This window comes from Grampus griseus (assembly GCF_964374135.1).
Source record: "Grampus griseus genome assembly, chromosome: X".
Taxonomy (NCBI): domain Eukaryota; kingdom Metazoa; phylum Chordata; class Mammalia; order Artiodactyla; family Delphinidae; genus Grampus; species Grampus griseus.
In genome coordinates, this window is record NC_138999.1 from 33,463,842 (window position 1) to 33,485,343 (window position 21,502).

At 43.9% G+C, this 21,502-nt stretch overlaps 1 protein-coding gene across 2 annotated transcripts in view; it reads right to left on the reverse strand.

Annotated features, from left to right (window-relative positions):
* The window catches only part of SRPX (sushi repeat containing protein X-linked), a 100,053-nt gene extending 99,715 nt beyond the window's left edge, over window positions 1-338 (reverse strand). The window contains exon 1 of one of the 2 annotated variants that reach the window (XM_082681560.1): window positions 208-338. In XM_082681560.1, the coding sequence (XP_082537686.1) occupies window positions 208-304 (97 nt within the window). In that variant the 5' untranslated portion in view covers window positions 305-338. The remainder of the gene's footprint in view (window positions 1-207) is intronic. The other variant, XM_082681561.1, reaches the window with a different exon arrangement.
* Window positions 339-21,502: the final 21,164 nt, after the last annotated feature.

The following is a 21,502-nucleotide window of genomic DNA, read 5'->3' on the forward strand; positions in this document are numbered from 1 at the left end:
GAGGGTCCTCCAGCTCACGGCGCCCGGCGACGGGATGACAGTCGGCTCTCCCCTCCTGGTGCCCGGACGCGAGCCCCGTTCCGCGTCCCCCGCTCCCCCGGGCGGCGAAAGACGAAGTCCGCGCAAACAAAGGGCGCCCCGCACCACCCTCCGGACCGAGCCGAGGGTCCCGGCGCCCAGCTGGGGAGGCTGGCCCGCCTACCCTACCTGGGAAGCCGCGGCTCGGCGGGACTCGAAGCAGCAGCAGCAGCGGCAGCAGCGGCAGCAGCGGCAGGAGCGCGGGCCGGAGTGCGGGGCTCCCCATGGCGCGCCCGGCGCTGCGCTCGGCTCGGCTGCGCGGCGCGCTTCCCGGGGGCGGGAGGAGACCAACCCGACCGAGGGGCTGCGCGCGGCTCGCGGAGGCCAAGCTGGAAAACTCCTCCTCTCGCCTGTCTCCCTCCCTCCCGCCCGCCCGGGGCCGGCCCTCCTTCCTCCGCCTCCCCGGAGCGCTGGCGCGGCTGGGGCTCCGACCCACCCCCCTCTTTTTGTGCCAGCGCTTCTTCTGGAAGCGGGGCTGACACTCCCGCACCCGCTCTGGGGGCCTGAGCGCGCCAGGGGCGTGCCCTAGCAAACCAGATTATCCTAAAATATCTTTTTGTTCCCCAATTGCGCGCCCTTTCACCACGAATACACACACTGGTGGCCCAAACACCTCCCAGATCCGGGGCCCCTACCACAAGGTCATCTGTGCAGAAAGCTACGTGAGTCACACGGAAAGAGAAGGGTTAACCGAGGGGGTCCAAGAATGGCCCACCGCGGCAGGTTATTATCGCCAAGTTCGCGGGTTTGACCCTTCGGACCACGCCCCAAGTTCGGCGTCATTATGCCCATCCTATCCAAGAAGGAACGACGCTTAGAAACTTGCCCAGGTTCATGGTTACGGGCAGAGCAGGGATTTGAACTTAGGTGTGTGGCTCTGCCAGCGCCAACGTCCTTGCTACGGCTTTTTGGTTTCTCTTTTGCAAGGGAATGAATCAAGAGTTCGTGCCGGCTGCACTGCAGTTTGGGATGGGGCTTGAAGTACTCTTTCTAGGGTCGGCTGATGGGCGAGCACAAGGCCCAGAAAGTTCCCCGCCCCACCCACAGCCTCGGGAATCCAGCTGGTGTAGTTTACTGCAACCAGATTTCCCCATTTCCTGGATTGTTCGCAATCACTCCTAGGACACCACGATCAGCCTGGAGCCTCCACCCTGTGGCCTGGCGTCAGGATAGGGTTTCTAGGTGCCTGCAGGACGGATCAGGTTTCTTCTTCGAGGCTTTCTCAATTTTTTTTTTTTTTTTTTGGTAAACCCCTAAGGCAGGACCTCGCCCCTTTCCTGACCGAAGGAGATCTTAGCTAAGGCAGATTCCAACTAGGGCGGCTGCATTTGGTCGTGTAGTATGGGTACTGCACGATGGCCCCGAAGGGGCAAGTGGGTGCCAAAATCCAGCTGCCTCTGGGGTCACAAGAAGCCTGTGCCTTGGCAGAGGCCATGTTCGTTGTGGAAGGGCAGCTTTCTCCTCGCCTCAGCAGTCTGGTCTGTTAGCTAGGCTAAGGGCCCTGGGAACATCCATCCAGAGGTTTTCGATTTTTTTTTAAAATCTAGATGGTGTGCTCTTTTCCCAATTCTCACAAAAACCTCTGCCTTGAACTACCATCTTATCCCCTCCAGTGCCTGGGGAGCTTCGCTCCATCTCCTGCGGGTTTCTCCATTACTGCTACCTCTTCAAGGATCCAACAACCCCTCAATAACCCTCTAATCACAGGACAATGAGGGAGGTCAGGCTCTTCTGTGGCCTCCATCACACCAGACTCTCCAGGGAGTGGTTCTCAATCCTGTGCACACACAAGAGTATCCTGGGGGAGCCTTAGAGAAATACCCTATCTGGACTCGACCCCAGACCAATGAAACTAGAATCTTTAGGGATGTGGCCTGGCGTTTGAACAGATGGATTAGTGTTGTGCCCCCATGCTCAGTGGTGCAGGTTTTACAACGGGATAAATTCTAGGCCAGTGTTCCTCAACCCAGGCACTATTGACATTCGGGGCTGGATTCGTGGTTGGGGAGGGTGGCTGCTCTGTGCGCTGAAGGATATTTAGCTGCATTCCTGGCCTCTATGCCCCAGAGAGCAAGTAGCAAGCCCTCATTTTACTCACTTGTTAACAACCAAAACATGTCTCCAGAAGCTGCCGGATGTCCTCTGGCAGAAAAATTGGCCCCAGTCGAAGACCACTGCTGTAGGCCCATGAGTGGGCACCCCAAATTCTAGGTCCGGGTTGGTCTGTTAATGGGCACCTGGTTAATGGGCACCCCAAATTCTAGGTCCGGGTTGGTCTGTCCAGTGGCCTTCCTTTCCTATATCACCTCTGAAGCAAGCTTTGCTCACAAAACGCGGCACACATTCTATTATTGGGCTGACAAGGAACACCTGGCTCTCTCCTAGCCCCTGAATCTGGCTGAATTACAAGCAACACCACATTCGATGTTAGGAGTTGCTTTCTTTGCTACTTTAGAGCAAATTCCAATCAGATTTATAATAATAATTATAATAAGTTATAATAACTATTATTTTTATTTATTATAATTATTATTACCAGGCCTCTCTGGTAGAAGGGATGAGGGCAGAGGGAAGCTTAGAAGAGATTATCCATCCATCCCACAATATCTTGGTAGACAATAGGATGGTTAAGTAGATTCGTAATCTATCAAACAACTGAACCCAGAAGATGGGTAATGAGTGGATGGAAACAGGAAGAGAAGCCACTCAGGGAGGGCCACAGAGCTCTGATCTCTTCCTGTCCTGCTGGTCCTAACTACTAATGAATTGGGGAAAGATGCTGTTGGCATGAGACACAAAGATAGGCAAGAAATAGGTTTCAAGCATCTCTATAGGCAGGAATGCTGTATTGACTCTGAACATTAAAAGGTAATAAGGATAAATACGATGCCCTACATTAGATCTCAAAATCCAACTACACAGATGCAGAGTACGGGAAACGTGGCTTCTCAGTAGTACCTACCATACTTAGTTGCCTACAGGCTACGACAGACTTCCCAGGCACCTCAGGGCGCTGCTGACAGTGCCTGTTCTGTCCTCTGAAGCATTCCAAGCGCTGGGCAAAGCGCCAAAGGTGAGAAGGGAACACAGCCCTCAAGGTCTGGCACGGGTGTGTGGGGGGCATGTGTCTTTCCACCGTGTACAGTGTGGAGGAGGCTGGATTAAACAGCACAGCCTTTGCCCCTAACTCAGAGCAGAATGGAGAAGGAAGGAAAAGGAGTCCCAGGATTCCCCGTCCCTCCACTTTCTTCCTTGAACTTGTAGACTCCAAGAAGCCATTGAAGGAGAACCTGGCAGCCCCCTACCTACTGCAGGCGAGAGATTTCCTGAACACGTCAGTCAAGGCCCTTCCCTCCATGTGCCTCTACCATCTTCCCACACCTCTTCATCCCCCCACCCTCGCAAACCAGTTCTTCTCTTCCCACATCCCTCCAGAGTAAAGGACCGGAAGTTTAAGGGGAACATTGGTGGCTCACTGTACCTTGGGAAATGGTTGGCAGTAGAATAAAAGTTGAGGAGACACTCAGGAGTGATGCGACCTAAGACAGTGCTTCTCAAGCTATCTGTGGCGAAGGACTGTTTTTCAAAATTTCCCAGTCCGAGCCTGGGATTAGCAGATGCAAACTATTATATATAGGATGGATAAACAACAAGGTTCTACTGTATAGCACAGGGAACTATATTCAATATCCAGTGATAAACCATGATGGAAAAGAATATGAGAAAGAATGTATATATATATATATATATATATGTATAACTGAATCACTTTGTTGTACAACTGAAATTAACACAACGTTGTAAATCAGCTATACTTCAATAAAATAATTTTTTAAAAAAATTCCCAATCCATTTTTGATCAAGGCTTTTCTAAAATCAATAAACATGACTCACTAGAAAAATAAAATGGGAACAAGTCAGAGAGGAGCACGGGTCTAGGGACTGCACTTTGAGGAGCACAGTTATAGTGGATTTAGTCTTTTCCATCCTGTACTTATACAAACTACAGACCACACTAAACTCTCCAGGTTTCCGAGAACTCAAGACTCAAAGGACAAGGAGATCTGACCTCAGTCTACTGGAATCATGCTAAATGAATGCCAGAAGGGTAGGGTGAATTGGGCTGGTACTTTTGCTCTGGTATCTGTTAAAAATCTAGATCCGAGAGGGTTAAGGTAAGAGTGCTCAAGATCAAGATGAAAAAAAGCTAATGGCAGTCCAAGAATGGTATCTGTTTACAATCCCCTGGCTTAAAGAGATTTCTTCCCTTTCTAGAATAAATATTCAGAATGAAACAACACAAGCTCTAAGGGATGACAAAATTCTGCAGCATTAAGGGAAAGGGAATGCTTTGACTCTAAAGATTCAAAGGAAAAACACCTTGTTTGTGAAAATAATCAGCTACAGAAAAGGGAAAGCAGTTTTAGAAAATATCTTTGGTGTATTCAGTAAAAGATTCAAGAAGAATGCTTTTATAAAGTAGCAATAGGGGGTCATACAGAGAATTGAGAAATGTAAGAATGCAGAGATTCAAAAATGAAATTAATGCCTTTCAGTTTCAGTGGCCAGGCTTGGAAGTGATCATTCCTGTCCTGACAACAAGATAAAGCTGGGCAAACAGAAAAATCCATGACTTTTCTCAGACTCAACAAGGAACTGAGTTTTCAGGGCAAATCACCACCCATCACTATCTGGAAAGACAGGCATATCCAGACAGTCACAGCTGAGATCTGCTTACCTGGAGCAGAAGACGTGCGGGAGCCATACATTGGTAGGAACACTGAAATGGCAATTTAGAAAGATTGCTGAGGGCTGAGTGCGGACTAATAGGGAGAGTGAGAAACTCCTGGGGGCTGAAGTCATAGCAGAGACTCCCACACTGCTGTAGGCTTTAACTCCAAGAACCCTACCAGGTTTTCATGGTGAAGGTCCAAGAAAGCCCCCTCCTGCTCTGGCAGGGAGAGGGGAAGAGGAATCCTCCTGAAATATGCTCAGAGACTTCTCCAGAGAAAAGGGTTACTCGACTTCACCAGAGCCTTATCTCACCTCTGAGAAGGGCTTGGTGACGAATTTCCAGAAAAACATCATTTGAGGAACTGCTCATACGGTTTTGGAGGGATCTGCCGACCACAGATACTCCAAATCTGTCACAGGTGTGATTCCATCAATCAGGCTGAGTCAGTAGAACTTGAGCCCCAGGCCACTGTAATTAGAGGGGTAAGTACAGGTCTCAGGCTGGCCAATCAGAGGCTCGCTCAGCGACAATTTTTTTTTTTTTTAAATACAGCAGGTTCGCTCAGAGACTTTTAAAACAAAGCCCGGTTGAAAGAATTCCTCTTATTTTCCTCTTTGGTTAGACATTGTATGAATGTGACCTAAGAAATGATAGTTTTGAGTGGGGCTCAGAACAAGAGAAGACCCTGTCATATGTCTGGGCCACTTTGTAAGCTGCTCTGTCACTTGGGCCACGTGACCCAGGAGATCTACTGGTGCGCAGTTTGAAGTCTTTGGCAAGCCCCTCTAGGTGAAGCAAGATCCAACCCTTAAAACTTTGCAGCAAATCCCTGCCATCCTTGGTGGATAACTACGACCCTTTTCAGAATCAACTTTTGGCTTTTTGTTACTGGGCCTTCCTAGAGATGAAATGCTTAACTGTGGACCACCAAGTTACCATGTAGCCTGAGCCACTCACCTTGAACTAGTGTTGTCCAACTAGCCAAGCCATACAGTTGGGTATTCATAGCAGCACTCCACCATCAAATGGAAGTGATACATATGTAATCAGGCTCGTGCAGGCTTGGAAGGCATAAGTTGCATTAGGAAGTGGCCCATATACTTATGGCCCCTACTTCTGCTACATTACCTTCTGTGTTCCAGCCCCCATCTCTGGCCTGATGGAGCGTTGCCAATGGCCAGTTGACCGAGGAAGAAAAACCTCAGATAGTTCTGCCTGGCATGTAGGTACTGCCTTAAAGTGGAGTGTGGCAGCACTACCGCCCTACTCTCTCACAGCCCTAAAGACCAGCAGTGAGGGGGAATCCTCCCAGTAGGCAGGATTATGAGTAGTCTACCTGGTTACTTGAATAGACATATTGGATACGGATTTTCCTTCTCTGTCCACGTGCTTCTGCCCAAATTCTCATCTGTGGTCTTATGGAATACCTTACCCACCATCATGGTATTTCACACAGCACTGCTTCCAATCAAGGAACTCACTTCACAGCAAATGAACTGAGGCAATGGGCTCAGACTCATGGAATTCACTGGTCTTACCACGTTCCCCATCATCCTGAAGCAGCTTGATTGAAGTGGAGAGGCCTTTTGAAGACAGGGTTAACGCACAGCTAAGTGGCAACACCTTGCAGGGCTGGGCAAGGTCGTCCTGGATGCTGTATATGCTTTGAGTTGCCATCCAATACATGATGCTGTTGATCCCATAGCCAATATTCATAGATCCCTGAGCATAGCCGTGGAAATGGGAGCGGCACCGTTCGCTATTACCTCTAGTGATTTATTAGCAAAATGTTATTTCCCATCCCTGTGATACGTAGGCTCTGCTGGTCTAGAGGTCTGAGTTCCAAAGAGAGGAATGCTTCCACCAAGGCACCCAGCAATGATTCTACTGAAATGGGAGTTAGGATTGCTGCCCAGACACTCTGGGTGCCTTGTGCCACTGATTGAACAGGCAGAGAAGGGGGTTCCTGTCTGACTAGGGTGATGAATCCTGAGAGGTGATTATCAGGAAGAAATTGTGTTGCTACTGCCACACAATGGGTACCCCCATTTCCTGCTTTTCTGGAAAGCAGGAAATCCTTAAGAGTCCCTCTTAATACTCCCATGTCCTATGATAGACATCAACAGAAAATTACAACAACCCAATTCAGGCAGGGCTGCTAATATCCCAGAACCCTCAAGAATGAAAGTTTGCGACACTTCACCAAAGAACCACGACCAGCAGCTGAGGTGCTTGTTGACAGTAAAAACGAATACAAAATGGTAGACTATGGGAAGGTAGTTATAAATATCAGCTGTGACCATTTGGCCCTCGCAGAGAGACTGCAAGTTATATTTCTTCCTAATTTTAATACAGATGTTTGTATATATATATATTAACTAGATATTTTTGTTTTCTTTCTTTTCTCATCTCCTTATCATCTAATGTGACATATATTAATAATATTTTATATCTCAAAGATATCAAAGGAAAAGAATGAACATCACCAAGGACAAAAAAAGGACCTTTGTATTCTCTTCTGGGGAAAGGGTTAGCATTTTTTGGTTGTATGTGGAATAGTTGTATAACGCTAGGCAGAAGGAGAGCTTTGGCATTGTCTTGATTCAGATATTAAGTATACTTTAAGGAGATGTGTATGGATGCCAAGTTGACTAGGGGTGGATTTTAATGGCTTCATGATGCGTCAACGTGGCTAGGCTGAGCTACATTTCCCAGAATTCACTCTCGTTTCCAGTTAGGGGAGATTCTCAGGAGATTTGGAGGCTGGAAGAGAAGCAGTGGCCATTTTGTAGCTCACACATGTTGCCGATTTGCTGACTTACCTCGTTGGTGTGAAGCAGCAGCTCGGCTTGCAACTGCTCTACCCTCCCCTGATCCTCCTTCAGCTTCTTCAACTCCGAGGCCAGGTGTATGTGTTTTGCTGTGTGATGAAGAGCCCCCGCTGGAGATCCTCACAGCCAAGGTCAGAGGCAATAAGAACATGAGTTCCATTTCTTCCTCATGGGGCTCTAGCTTGTGCTTGTTGGTTCTAACCTACCTTTGATCTCCCCCACTCCACGTTACATCCTCCTTCCCTACTGCCTGCTCCATGAACTTCAAGCTCCAGCATTAGACTCAGAGACAACAGCCATAGAGAGACTGCTTAGTAAGCGCCCACAACTGCAGAAGAGCGATTCCCTGTAACAAATTTATATTGGACTTACGCAATTTATATCTGCTTCTCTGGTTGAACTCAGACTGATACAGGTGAGGAGCGAGTGTGGGGTGAAAATAAGTTTAGTTTAGAACATGTGAAGATTTCAGTATGGGGGGAACCAACAACGTGGGGACTGTCTAGTGCTAAGATAATTTGAAATTCAGTAGGAGAGAGGAGGAGAGGGGTATAGATTTGAAACGCCTGCATGGAGGTGAAAGCGGAAGTCACTGCAGTAGATGAGATCCTTGAGGACACTGCAGAAAAAGGAAGAAAAGGAAAAAGAGGCTTGGAGAATACAAGTCAAACAGGGAAGAGCGAAGGAAGCCATAGCAAACATCAGCTTCCGTATCTTGACAAGGGACATCTGAGTCCCAAGGGGGAAAAGGCCTTTTTTTTTTTTGCCAGATAAAACTTGTAGAAAGGAAGGATAAAACTTGTACAAGGGAACATGACCCAGTTCTAGAGGCTGACAGAAAATGGAACCTAGTAAGGAAACATCACTTAGATCCTGTAGTTAAATCTCAATCCTGTTAGGACTGAGTCTCATAACTTCAAAGCCCTCACCTTGGGTCGTAACTCGGTTTGTGGCAGCCTAAGAGAGGAGCAGAGGAGCGGGCCAGAGCACTTCTGAAGCAGGAGTACTTTAATGTGGCAACAGGAAACAATCGATTGGTATTCCAGAGGCTATGCATTTGAAAAGGAGTGTAACTCGTGTGAGACTGGGATGTTTTTGCCAAAAGACTATCCTCAGATATGTACTTGCATCCAACTGTGATATATTGATTGCCCAAAGAAGACCCCAGTCCTTGGCCCAGTGGGGTCTGCTCAAGGCCCTGTGGTGATAGTTCGGGCCCTTTCACCCTTTATTCCGAACAAGATTCTAGGGCTGCCAACTTTGGAGATGGCGCAACTGACCCCCTGCAGAAGGTTGCATCCATCATACCGTCTCCCCACTCTCCCCTTAATCCTTGCTGATTCTGTTGATGTTGGCGCATCCCCGGGGCCTCTGCCTTTTAGAAATGCTGATTCATCCAGAAAGCATCTGCTGGAGGTAACAGCCTTGTCACATGTTTCAAGTCACAGAAGGATGTGTTGGAGGAGAGGAAAAGCTTTCATTTACTCTCTTGTAATCAACCCGGACGTCAGCATCACAGCAAGGATTGGGGCTGGAAAATTAGTCCCGGAGGCTAAAGAAGGGCTTCCAGCTGCAAGAGGAACAGCTAACACACATGTTAGCTGTATGTGTGTGCACAGTGTAGGCTGCCTCCCCCTTTGGCTGTACCCATGCCCTTTCTCCTGTTCCTAAAGACCTTTCTTGGATCTCGAGAGTTTCTGGCTCATTGTGAGGTCTTCAGGGAGGCTGGAGCACATGCAGAAACCCTGCTGTTGGCCAGAGGTATGAGGGCTCCAGCCAAGTACAAAAACAAGTCAAGTTTAGAAACAATGAGTTAATAGTCCTTCGTGGGTTGCATCGTGCTGTTAGTGATAACTAATCAAAGGCTTCATTTAGTCAAATCCTGTTGGACTTTTTTGTTCCATCTGCCTTTCAAGGATCAGCCTTTCTCTGACCCTGGTAAATAGCCAAAGAAAAGTTGCCGCAAGGAAAGTTACAAGATTTGCACAAAGGTCCACAAGAGTTTAACACACCCAAACCAAATAAAGATTCTGAGCTATCAGCATTGGGATTCTACAGTAATATTTTTCAAGTGGCTGCCTGAAGCTTTCCCACATTGCTCTGGTCCTTCTCTCCCTCTGCCAGAGTGGATCCAATTTCTGTTTGTCTGGAACATATAAAATATAGGTACTTTCCCCACTTGCCTCATGGTCTGTTCTTTTTTTTTTTTTTCTTGCGGTACATGGGCCTCTCACTGCCTTGGCCCCTCCCGTTGCGGAGCACAGGCTCAGCGGCCATGGCTCACGGGCCCAGCTGTCCCGCGGCACGTGGGATCCTCCCGGACCGGGGCACGAACCCGTGTCCCCTGCATTGGCAGGCGGACTCCCAACCACTGCGCCACCAGGGAAGCCCTGCTCCCTTCTTTTTAAAAGGAGGATGTATGATCTGGTACAATGAAACGCAACGTTGGTATATCTTATTCTCAAATGGATGCTATTGCATGATGGTCATATTATATAGTTTCCTCCAACTCTTTCTTTCCCCATTCAAAAAAGTTGCCTGAACTCTCTGCTTCCATCAACCTACTCCAATCTGGGTCTGCACACACTGGTCCTCTGAAATAACTCTTGCTGTCATGACCTGCATGTTGTTTGCATCAATGGATATGTTTTAGTCCTCATTTCTATACACTTCTCAGAAGCATTCAATACTAATGGCCACTCATCGCTTCAAGTAACTTGAACAATCTTTAGCTTCCAGGATACCACACTATCATACCTCGAACATCTCTGGATGCTTCTTAGTGTTTCTGGCCACCCACCAGTCTCGGGGCAACCATTAAATGTTGAATTCCATGGAATCTCTATACTCTATCCCTAGGTGATCTCATCCACACTCAGAGCTTTACCAGCTAAACATTAAGAACTCACAAATATGTACCTTTAGACTCTCTTATGGGTGCCTGACCTTACTATATAACTTCTTTTCGTTGTTCAAATGCACCTCCAACTCCACACATACTGAATAGATTCAGAACCTCTAACCTGCAAATCTCGTTGTCCTCCAGCATTCTCTGTGTCTGTGACTGGCACCACTATTCATCCTTGACTCATTCCTTCCCCTCCAGCCAACCCATCCCTAAGTCCTGTATTTTCTTCCTTATGATGCTTGAATCCAGCCATGTTGCTCTGTCTTCACTGCCACGCACTTGGCCCATGCTCCATCCCATCACTTCTCAACTGGACCCCTATCAATGACTTCCTAAGTGGTCCCTTGCATCCACTCCTGTATCTCCTGCAACCTCAAAATCCTCTCCATTTGCTGCAGTCAGACCAAACCATCACTCACAGGCTTAAAACCCTTTGCTGGATGACCGGTACATGTACACGAGAGAGCAAGATTCTGAGTGTAACATACAAAGCTCTCTTTCATCTGGACCCTGTCTATGCTCATCCAGCCTCAACTCTCAAGACCCTTACCTCACTCTTAGTACTGCCGTCACTCTGATTTTCTTTCAGTCTGTGCTATGTTCCTTTCTGTCTCAAGGTCTTTGCACATACTTTCTTCTGCTTACTTTTTCTACTGCTTATTCTAGGTAACATCTCCTTATTTTCAGATCTTATCTTTTTTTTTTTTTTTTGCGGTATGCGGGCCTCTCACTGTTGCGGCCTCTCCCGTTGCAGAGCACAGGCTCTGGACATGCAGGCTCAGCGGCCATGGCTCACGGGCCTAGCTGCTCCACGGCATGCGGGATCTTCCCGGACCGGGGCACGAACCCGTGTCCCCTGCATCGGCAGGCGGACTCTCAACCACTGCGCCACCAGGGAAGCCCACTGATAGGGTTTAGATATGAGTCTGCAAGCAATTGATATATTATGGTCTCTGTGCAGTCAAACCTCTCTGCTAATGATAATCTGTGTTTGCAGCCACTCCGCACAGCACTAGCATCACTGCCTCAGCTCCACCTCAGATCATCAGGCATCAGAGTCTCATAAGGAGCATGCAACCTAGATAGCTTGCGTGCACAATTCCCAGTAGGGTTCACGCCCCTGTGAGAATCTAATGCCGCCGCTGATATGACAGGAGGTGGAGCTCAGGTGGTAATGCGAGCCATGCAGAGCGGCTGTAAATACAGATGAAGCTTCGCTCACTTGCCCGCTGCTCACCTCCTACTGTGCAGCCCAGTTCCTAACAGGCCACAGATCACTACCAGTCCATGGCCTGGGGGTTGGGGACCCCTGTCCTACATGACCGTTCTGCTCCTGGCTTGTTGCAATGCACAGGCCCACTTCTGTGTTTCTGGTTACATTGATCTCTCTTCTTCAAAATCTACCTTAAGCCTCACCTCTATAATGGCTTTCCTGACCCTTCCAGTCTACTGTGACCTCTCGTTGACCACACCACCCATAGGGTCACTCAGCAGACACTCAATTCACAAAGGCTTTCTAAACCACTAAAATGTCAAATACACATATTTCTATATGCATTCCTAGCTTTATTTCTGATCACATTTCAGTAGAGTCGAGTGATTCCTAGATGTGACCACACACTAATTTACTGCCACAGAGACACAGAGGTTCAATCACTTCAAGAACATTACCAGATAGAAAACAAAATTCTATCAAGATCTTGATGCTGGAGAGTCAAGACCCATTACTTACCAGCAGAGCATCAGAACTTTTGAGATTCAAATAAATGCCTCAGTAATTTCTCACAAAAATAAACATAAAGAATGTGGAATCCTTGAATGCCAATAGTCTCTGGTAAATTCTTGAAGCATTTCATGTATGAGCAACTGCAGTGCAGAAACCCCGTGGTGTTAACTCTTGGTATTTCTAAAGTGCCTTTGCACATAGTCAAATATTTGATGAATGGGTGTTGAATCATCATGCATCATACTTTAAGCAATTAATTCTATAGTGAGAAATGTCACCTCAAATAAGCATTAAGAGATTACACAATTAGATGTATTGAATCGTTCATTTAAGCCCTCATGTGGGAAAGGTATTAAACCTTGTACAAACAATAGGAAGTCATTCATTTATTAAAAGTGTTTTCTTTTAAATTAATAGAAAATTAAACGACATTTCTCCAAAGAAGACATATAGATGGCCAAAAAGCACATGAAAAGATGCTCAACATCACTAATTATCAAAGAAATGCAAATCACAATGAGATATCACGTCACACCAGTCAGAATGGCCATCATCAAAAAGTCTGCAAACAATAAATGCTGGAGAGGGTGCAGAGAAAAGGGAACCCTCCTATACTGTTGGTGGGAATGTAAATTGGTACAACCACTATGGAGAACAGTATGAAGGTTCTTTTAAAAACTAAAAACAGAGCTACCATACGACCCAGCAATCCTACTCCTGGGCAAATATCTGGAGAAAACTATAATTCGAAAAGATACTTGCACCCCAATGTTCACTGCAGCACTATTTACAATAGCCAGGACATGGAAGCAACCTAAATGTCCATTGACCAAAGAATGGATAAAGATGATGTGATATATATATATATATATATATATATATATATATATATATATATATATATATATATATATATATATATAATGGAATATTACTCAGCCATAAAAAAGAATGAAATAATGCCATTTGCAGCAACATGGATGGACCTAGAGTTTATCATACTAAGTGAAGTTAAGTCAGCAATATCATGATATCACTCATATGTGGAATTTAATTTAAAAAAATGAAATGATACGTCCTGTGAATGAAGTGACTGCATCCTGTGCTCTGCAACGGGAGAGGGCACAACAGTGAGAGGCCCGCGTACCGCAAAAAAAAAAGAAAGAAAGAAAACCCTATCAGTGAGTGGCAAGTAAAAACAAGCTCAGGGCTCCCACTGACTGTGCATTATGGTGAGTTGTATAATTATTTCAGTATATATTACAATGTAATAATAATAGAAATAAAGTGCACAATGAGTGTAATGTACCTGAATCATCCCCAAACCATCCCCCCACCCCTGGCCTGTGGAAAAATTGTCTTCCACGAAACTGGTCTCTGGTGCCAAAAAAGTTGGGGACGGCTGATGTAGGGAGACAGTGGGAGAGGCAGCTGGAAAGGAAAACTGAAGCCAAGTTATGCAGGTTCTTGAAGGGCAGCTAAAAGCTATGCACTTGATTCTAGAACCTACAGGTAAGTGATTCTCAAGGAATATGCAATATGGCCTCTTAGGGTTGTCAAAAACACCTGCTTCTGGAGAGCCTGATTTGCACCACCCTGCCAGGGTTGCCCTTCTTTTCCTTTCCTTCTTTTCCAGAATCCCTTCTGTAGTGAAACAGTAAGTAACAAGCCCCTGTGGCTGATGGGCATGTGTTGTTTCTCTGGGTAGGTTGAAGCAAGAAAAAATAAAATGAAAAGATTGAAAGTATCTATAATATGATCTGTAGATACACATTTAGGGTTTTTTAAAAGCATGAAAGTGATAGAAATAAAGCAGTCTCTGAGGAAGAGGACTATGGCAGAGGGCACCATGAGTAAGAAGGAAAATCTAGAGGCAGAAGTTGATGCCTCAGACACTGTTGGCTGCCAACCCAACATCCACCCTTTGCATCTTCACTGCTGGTAGAGCCCCAGCTTTGTTCATTTCTCATTCACGCTCCACAAGAATTAGGGGAGTTTGATCCCTTCCCCTGCTCGAGAGGCAAATCCTATTTGGTTTAAGCCAATCATGACAGTCCTGTTCTCCCTACCGGGAATCTGTTTTAAGGGAGTGCGTAAGACACAGCAGCACATTGAGATTTGAGGGGATACCTGAGAAAGATTTATTCACTTCTTGTTGCAGATCAAATTCCCTAAAAAGCAGACTCTGAGATGGCAATGAACATACAGAAGGGTCATGAGGTATACCTGAGATCAACACCTGTGAGATGAAAGAGAAGGCAGCAAGATGTGGCAGAGGGAGAAGTTGGGCTATGATGTAATCACAGTGAAGGTCTCAGTCAACCCAACAAGGAACTTTGAAGATGGTCTTGCAGAGTTGTTCTGAGTCGGATTGAGGAGGCTGGGCCCTTATATGTTTGTGACAAACAGTCATTGGATATGGGCTGCTCCCAGGAAGGGAACATGAACTTGGGAAGACAGTTATAGTCAGCAAAGAGCATTTCCAAACGGGCTGACAGCTGCAGGTTCTCTGAAGGAAACACCCTCAGCAGCTGGGAAAATAAGTCCCTTTAAGCCTGAAGAGGGGGACTTCCCTGGCGATCCAGTGGTTAAGACTCTGTGTTTCCACTGCAGGGGGCATGGCTTTGATCCCTGCTCGGGGAACTAAGATCCCACATGTAGCGCGGTGCGGCCAAAAAAAAAAAAGCCTGAAGAGGGATATAGGCAGTACATCACAGCATCCACTCTACTCCTAAAACAATTATACAGACAAGAGAAGTCCCTCTTTTCTACTGATGTTATGTATGGATGTGATGCCTCGAATGCATCACCCATTTCACAACCAGCTTGAGACTGGAGCAAACACAAACGGAGAAGGGTTGGAAATGAAGAAAATTACAAGAGAAACAGGACCAGAGCCCAGACCTCTGGTACCTGTAGCCTACCTGGATTTCTGGACTGCTTGATATCAGTGGTAAGACATGTCCTTACTGTTTGTAACAGTTGAGTTAGGGTTTTCTCTTACTTGCATCCCAAGCAGCCTAGCCAAGGAGTGGCAGGTTCAGGCAACAGATAATAAGGTTTGGAAAAACACAAAAAGAATGGGAAAGAAGGGATAGGTAGAAGAAACATGACAAAGAAAGCACCAGTAAAACCGAGGTCCTGGCAGCATATGGGATATGATGGTGACTTCTTTTTTTATAGTTATCACAACTTTGTTTTGGGGATGGTCAAATAAATTAGATGGTACCAATATTCTGGCAAATATTTAAAGTGATTAATATGGTAGATATGCGTTTTGTGATAGCCCAACACCCTTTCCAAATGGTACCCCAATTTCTTTCTGGGGACCTACCACTCCCTATTATAAAAAATTTGGTACTATGAGAAATCCAAATAGCTCCCCCTCCAATTGTGGAAACCCATGGAGTTTCAGGAGGTCACGTTCATCTGATTCTTCCTTATTTCCCCAATACAGAGTAAGGTATGTATCTTTTCTTGGTCATTTGGACCTTGAATCTAGAACAAGTGACAGAAAAATGACAAAACGGTTGGAGTTTTTTTTCTTTAACCCAATAGCAGGGCCCTGACCGTTCCTATAGTGCCTGTTTCCTGTGCACCCTGCCCCCACTCAAAGCTGGCGTCCTTTTGCTTGTTTCCAAATTGTTTTCTTCTGCCTTCCGGCCCATATTGTGCACTCCTGAAAGCTTACTCACTTCCCACCAATATCCAGTCTCTCCCTTTAACAACAGAACTCCCATAACAAGGTCCTACTGTATAGCACAAGGAATTATATTCAATATCCTGTGATCAACCGTAACGGAAAAGAATATTTAAAAAAAAGAATGGATATATATATATATATATATATATATATACACACAGCAGAAATTAATAAAACACTGTAAATTGACTATACTTCAATTTAAAAAAAAAAGCTGAAAAAAAACCCCCAGAATTCCCAAGCTTTACCTAGGCACTTGGATTCCCAGCTCAGGATGACATTTCATCCTTGTTTGCAATTTGGTGTGGTCACGAGGCTAAGTATTGGTCATTGGAGCGAAGCAGAAGTAATGTATGCTATTTCAACTTGTTCCCCTACAATGGAAGGTTCACGTGCTCTCCTGAGCCTTTCCCTTTAATTTTGGCTGGGAGATGATGCGAACTGGACCCAAGCTATCTTGAACCATGAAACAAATGGAAGCCCTATATTGACGATGGCAGAGCAGCTTTACTAGCCTTGGATTGCACATTTCTGGACTGTGATCTGAGAGAGAAACGTATACCCTGAATAAACCACTGAATAGTAGTTCTCTGTTGCAGCATCTTGACATGTGCCCTGCGTGATATAACTTCCAATAAATTCTTAATTTATGATCAAATATATTTATCTGACACACCAAAGAAACTAGTGTTAAGAATATGAAAGTTTTAATAAAATTCAAGCTTTTGTGGGGTTTTGTATCCTAAATATTGGTGCACATGAAATATTTAAACAGTTCGGCAGCCAAGAGAAGCTTCTGCAGACACTGGAATATTTATAGTGTAAGACAGGACGAGTCATGGTATTTGTGTTTCCATAAGGCCAAGGAACCATTTTCATCTTGGATCCAATCTAGAAATTATTTTTCCTGCCAAAGCCTAACTTGGATAAAATCCTCTCCTCACCAATGTGGACCAGAAGCCATAGGAGGAGAAAACTGAGTTTCCACTGAAGAGAACAGAGCCACAGCACAGAGAATGTGATCTTATTTCCAGAGTCGTATGATAAAAGCAATGTGTTTTTTTTTGCAGTGTTGAAGGGGACAAACCTGCCTAGTAATATAGTTGCTACATCTCACAACCTTAAAGTAAACTTTGAACAATTACTCAAAGTAGACTTAATTTTCTATAAAATTTCCAAAGACCCTATGGCACAGATACTCACTGACCACTAAATATTTATGTGCTCCCCTACACTTCCCAGCCTTCTTGCACTTAGGCAGAACCATGCCGCTGGTTCTGGCTATAAGTGTGATGCATCATTCCTAGGCTTTAGCATTTAAGAGTCAATATGTATAGTCAAAAACCTCCCTACAAAGAAAATTCCAGGCCCTGTTGACTTCACTGGTGAACTCTACCTACATTTAAGGAAGAAATAATACCAATTCTCATAAACTCTTAGAGAAAACTGAAGAGGAGGAATACGTCCCAACTCATTCTATGAGGCCAACATTACACTGATAGCAAAAGCAAAGATATTACCAAAAAACACCAAAAAAACTACAGATCAATTTCCCTCATGAACATAGATGTAAAAATTCTTTAGCGAATTGAATCAAACAATATATAACATAAAAAGTATAATGCATCATGAAAAGGGTTTAGCATAGGAATACAAATGTTTTAACATTCAAAATTCAATCAATATGTTTCACCACATTAACAGACCATAAAAAAACTAGATGATAATCTCAATACATGCAGAAAAAGTATTTGACAAAATTCAACATCCATTCCTGGTAAAAATTTTCAGCAAACTGAAACTAGAAGGAAACTTCTTCAACCCAATAAAGAGCATTTATTTACAAAAGAACTGCAGCTGATATCATACTTTATGGTGAATGACTGAATGTTTTTCCCTTAAGATCATGACGTCCACTCTTGCCACTCCTATTCATTATTGTACTGGAAATTCTAGCCAGTGCAATCAGGCAAGAAAAAGAAAACAAAGGTATTCAGATTGGGAAGAAAAAGTAAAACTGTCTATTCAAAGATGAAATGATTGTCTATGTAGAAAATCCATCAGAATCTTCAAACAAACAATTAGAACTGATTAGTATAGTTCCCTATACTGTAAATTATATAAACAATTGGAAGTTGAAATTTAAATATAGTACCATTTGTAATAGCATTAAAATATGAAATATTTAGGTATAAATCTGACAAAAGCTTGTAAGATCTGAATACCCAAAACAATATTAAGTGAAATTAAAGTTCATGGATCAGAAGACTCAATATTGTTAAAATGTCAATTCTCCCCAAACTGTCCTATACATTAAACTCAGTTCAATTCAAATCACAATCTCAGTAGGCTTCTTAAACAGAAATTAACAGACTGATTTTAAAATGAATATAAAAATGAAAGGGACTAGAAGAAAAGAAAAATTTGGAGGAATAACACTCCTTGACTTGAAGATTTATTAAAAAGCTGCATTAATGAAGGCAGTGGTGTTGGCATAAAGGTAGACAAATAGATCAATGAAACAGAATAGAAAGTCCAGAAATAGGTCCACACATATAAGGACAATTGATTTCCGATAAAGGTGCAAAAGCAATGCAGCACAGAAAGGATAGTCTTTTCCTTTAGTGCTGTTAACAATTAAACATTCATATCTCAATAAATAAAAAACTTTGATCCATACCTCACACTAAAGACAAACATTAATTCAAAAAGGATAACAGTCCTGAATGTAAAACAAAACTATAAAATATCTAGAAGAAAACATAGGAGAAAATCTTAGTGACCTTGGGGTAGGCAAAGATTTCTTAGATATGACATCAAAAGCACAATCCATAAAAAAATAATGTTAAATGGACTTCATCAAAATTAAAAACATCTGCTCTTTAAAAGGTAGTGTTAGGAAAATTAAAAGGCAAGCCACAGATGGAGAAAAAATATTTGCAAATCACATATCCATTAAGAACTCTCAAAACTCCATAATAAGAAAATAAACAACCTCACCAATTTGGAAAAGATAATCCAAAGTAGATATATGGATGGCAAATAAGCACAGAAAAGATGCTCAACATCATTAGGGAAACTCAAATTAAAACCATAATGAGAACACTATATACCTTTTAGAACGGCTACAGTTGAAACAGCTTACCGTATGTACCAAGTGTTGGCTAACCCACTTTGTTGATTCACACTGGATTTGTAACCTGAGCTCAGAATAAACCTTTGTTAAGCCATTGGCTTTGAAGTTAGTTCATCAGCATAGGATAAATTGGTTTGTCCATCAGGGTTCAATTAGGGAAGCAGAACCACTGTAAGCCACATGGAATTTCAAATTTATCATAAGGATTAGACCTTAGGCAATTGTGGGAATTGGTGAGGAACTGTATGAAAAACTTGTCTCTGCTTATGGTGATGAGCCTGAAGTCACTGCAAGTAGCAGGGCTAGCTGTCAGCAAGAAAAGCTGAATGTGAAGTGGGAGAGAGCAAGGACAAACTGGAACTCACAAAGTGGAAACCATCTGTCATTACCATCTCCAGCTTCAGTGATGTGGGTGACCTGCAGAAATTGGCATCTTTTGTTATGCAGCTGCATATGCAAGTGGCCCAGAACTTGAAGTTGAAGGTCAGGCAGGAGCTGAAGAACCTGTGGGCCCAGCTGCTATCCGGTGCTAACAAGGTAAGCCAGCATACCAGTGGCAGCGTGTGCACTCTGCAGTATTGCCTGGTACCTTACACTGACTTTCAGAGAATAATTACTACTGAATCTTTACCTTCTACAATCTCTTGTGGCCAACCAGAAATCAGAACCACACAAGGAAGGCAATTCTGAGAAACACAGTTCCGGGGTTAGCTAAGCTGACACAGTACAAAGCCAATAAACGTAGCCTAACTCAACACAGACCCCAGCGGATATGGCAACGTGACACCGAGAAGAGGACTTATCAACAGAACTTGAGTAACACAACAAAGTAAAACAAGACAGGATCAAAATGAAGAGCATTTTATTAGCTACACCTGGCTAAGGATATTCATTTCTTCAGAGAGAAAAAAAGGAAATTAATGTGGAAGTGAAATAATTACTATACACAATTTAAAGTGTCGTGATTAAGAACACGGGTTTTGTAAAGTTAGAAATCCATTTACAAGCTGTGTGTTTTTTTTTTAAATCATCTCTTTTATTTTTATTATTTAAAAAAATTTTATTATTTTATTTATTTATTTTTGGCTACGTTGGGTCTTCATTGCTGTGTGCGGGCTTTCCCTAGTTGTGGCGAGGGGGGCTACTCTTTGTTGCGGTGCACGGGCTTCTCATTGTGGTGGCTTCTCTTGTTGCAGAGCACGGGCTCTAGGCACATGGGCTTCAGTAGTTGTGGCACAAGGGCTCAGTAGTTGTGGCGCACGGGCTTCATTGCTCCACGGCATGTGGGATCTTCCCAGACCAGGGCTCGAATCCGTGTCCCCTGCATTGGCAGTCGGATTCCTAACCACTGAGCCGCTAGGGAAGCCCAAGCTGTGTGTTCTGATGCAAGTTCATTATCTTCTCTGTGACTCACTTCTACATTTGAAAATTGGGATAATAACTCTTCTCATAGGCTTGTTGTGAAGATTAAATGACTTAATAAAGAGAAAGCACTTAGAACAGTGTGTGGTGTATCAATGCTTATTAAACGTTGTTATAATTACTGTATATAATCATGCTTTAACTTTGTAATGAAATATATACATTTATGATTCTCATTGTCTTCATGAAGTTCTCAATGAAATGCTTCCTCCATGTGTTATGGAAGGTAGATACTTGGAATGGCAGTGTCTGCCTGACAGCTGAAGGCAAGGTTCTGGTGTCCAGAATGGAGAAAACCAACTCTGCAGTTCTCTCTTGCTGAATGCTTCCCATTCAAGAAAGTGACTGTTATATTATATACCTCATTAACATGAATTATTATCACTTCTATATATTTATATATCTCATCAACAGAGGAGTTCTGACATAGGAAAATGATATATTCATTCCATGAATAATCAGAGAGAAGGCAAAAACTGTCTACTTTAAAAAAAAAAACTCTTCTAAAATCTTCCCTGTGTGTTCAGTGAAGACTTCTCAGGTAAAGTCAAAGTAACAATCAAGTACAACTGCCGTTTACCAGACTCAGTTCTGGACCCGGGATGATTTTCACTAGAATGTGTGTACTTGTGGTGTGTGTGTGTGTGTGTGTGTGAGGCTGTTACCAAATCAGAGTTTATATTTAGTAGATTTTCACAGCCAATTTGGTTGATTTTATTGTACTATTTTAAAACAGTCAGTACCTTTTGGGAGGAAGGCCTGGGGAGCCATGATTATGCAAGACCATACTGGTTAAGAAAGTTTATATAAAGCCTTCTCCTTTTTGTAACCTAGATATGGCTGAGCCTTTCCAATTGCTGTTAGCCCAAAGAAGTCTTTAATGCTATATAAAATATCATGGACTTGCATCCTAGTGAATCTCATGTCTGGGGTTTCTCCAGGGTAGTGAGCAGGGCTCTCCTC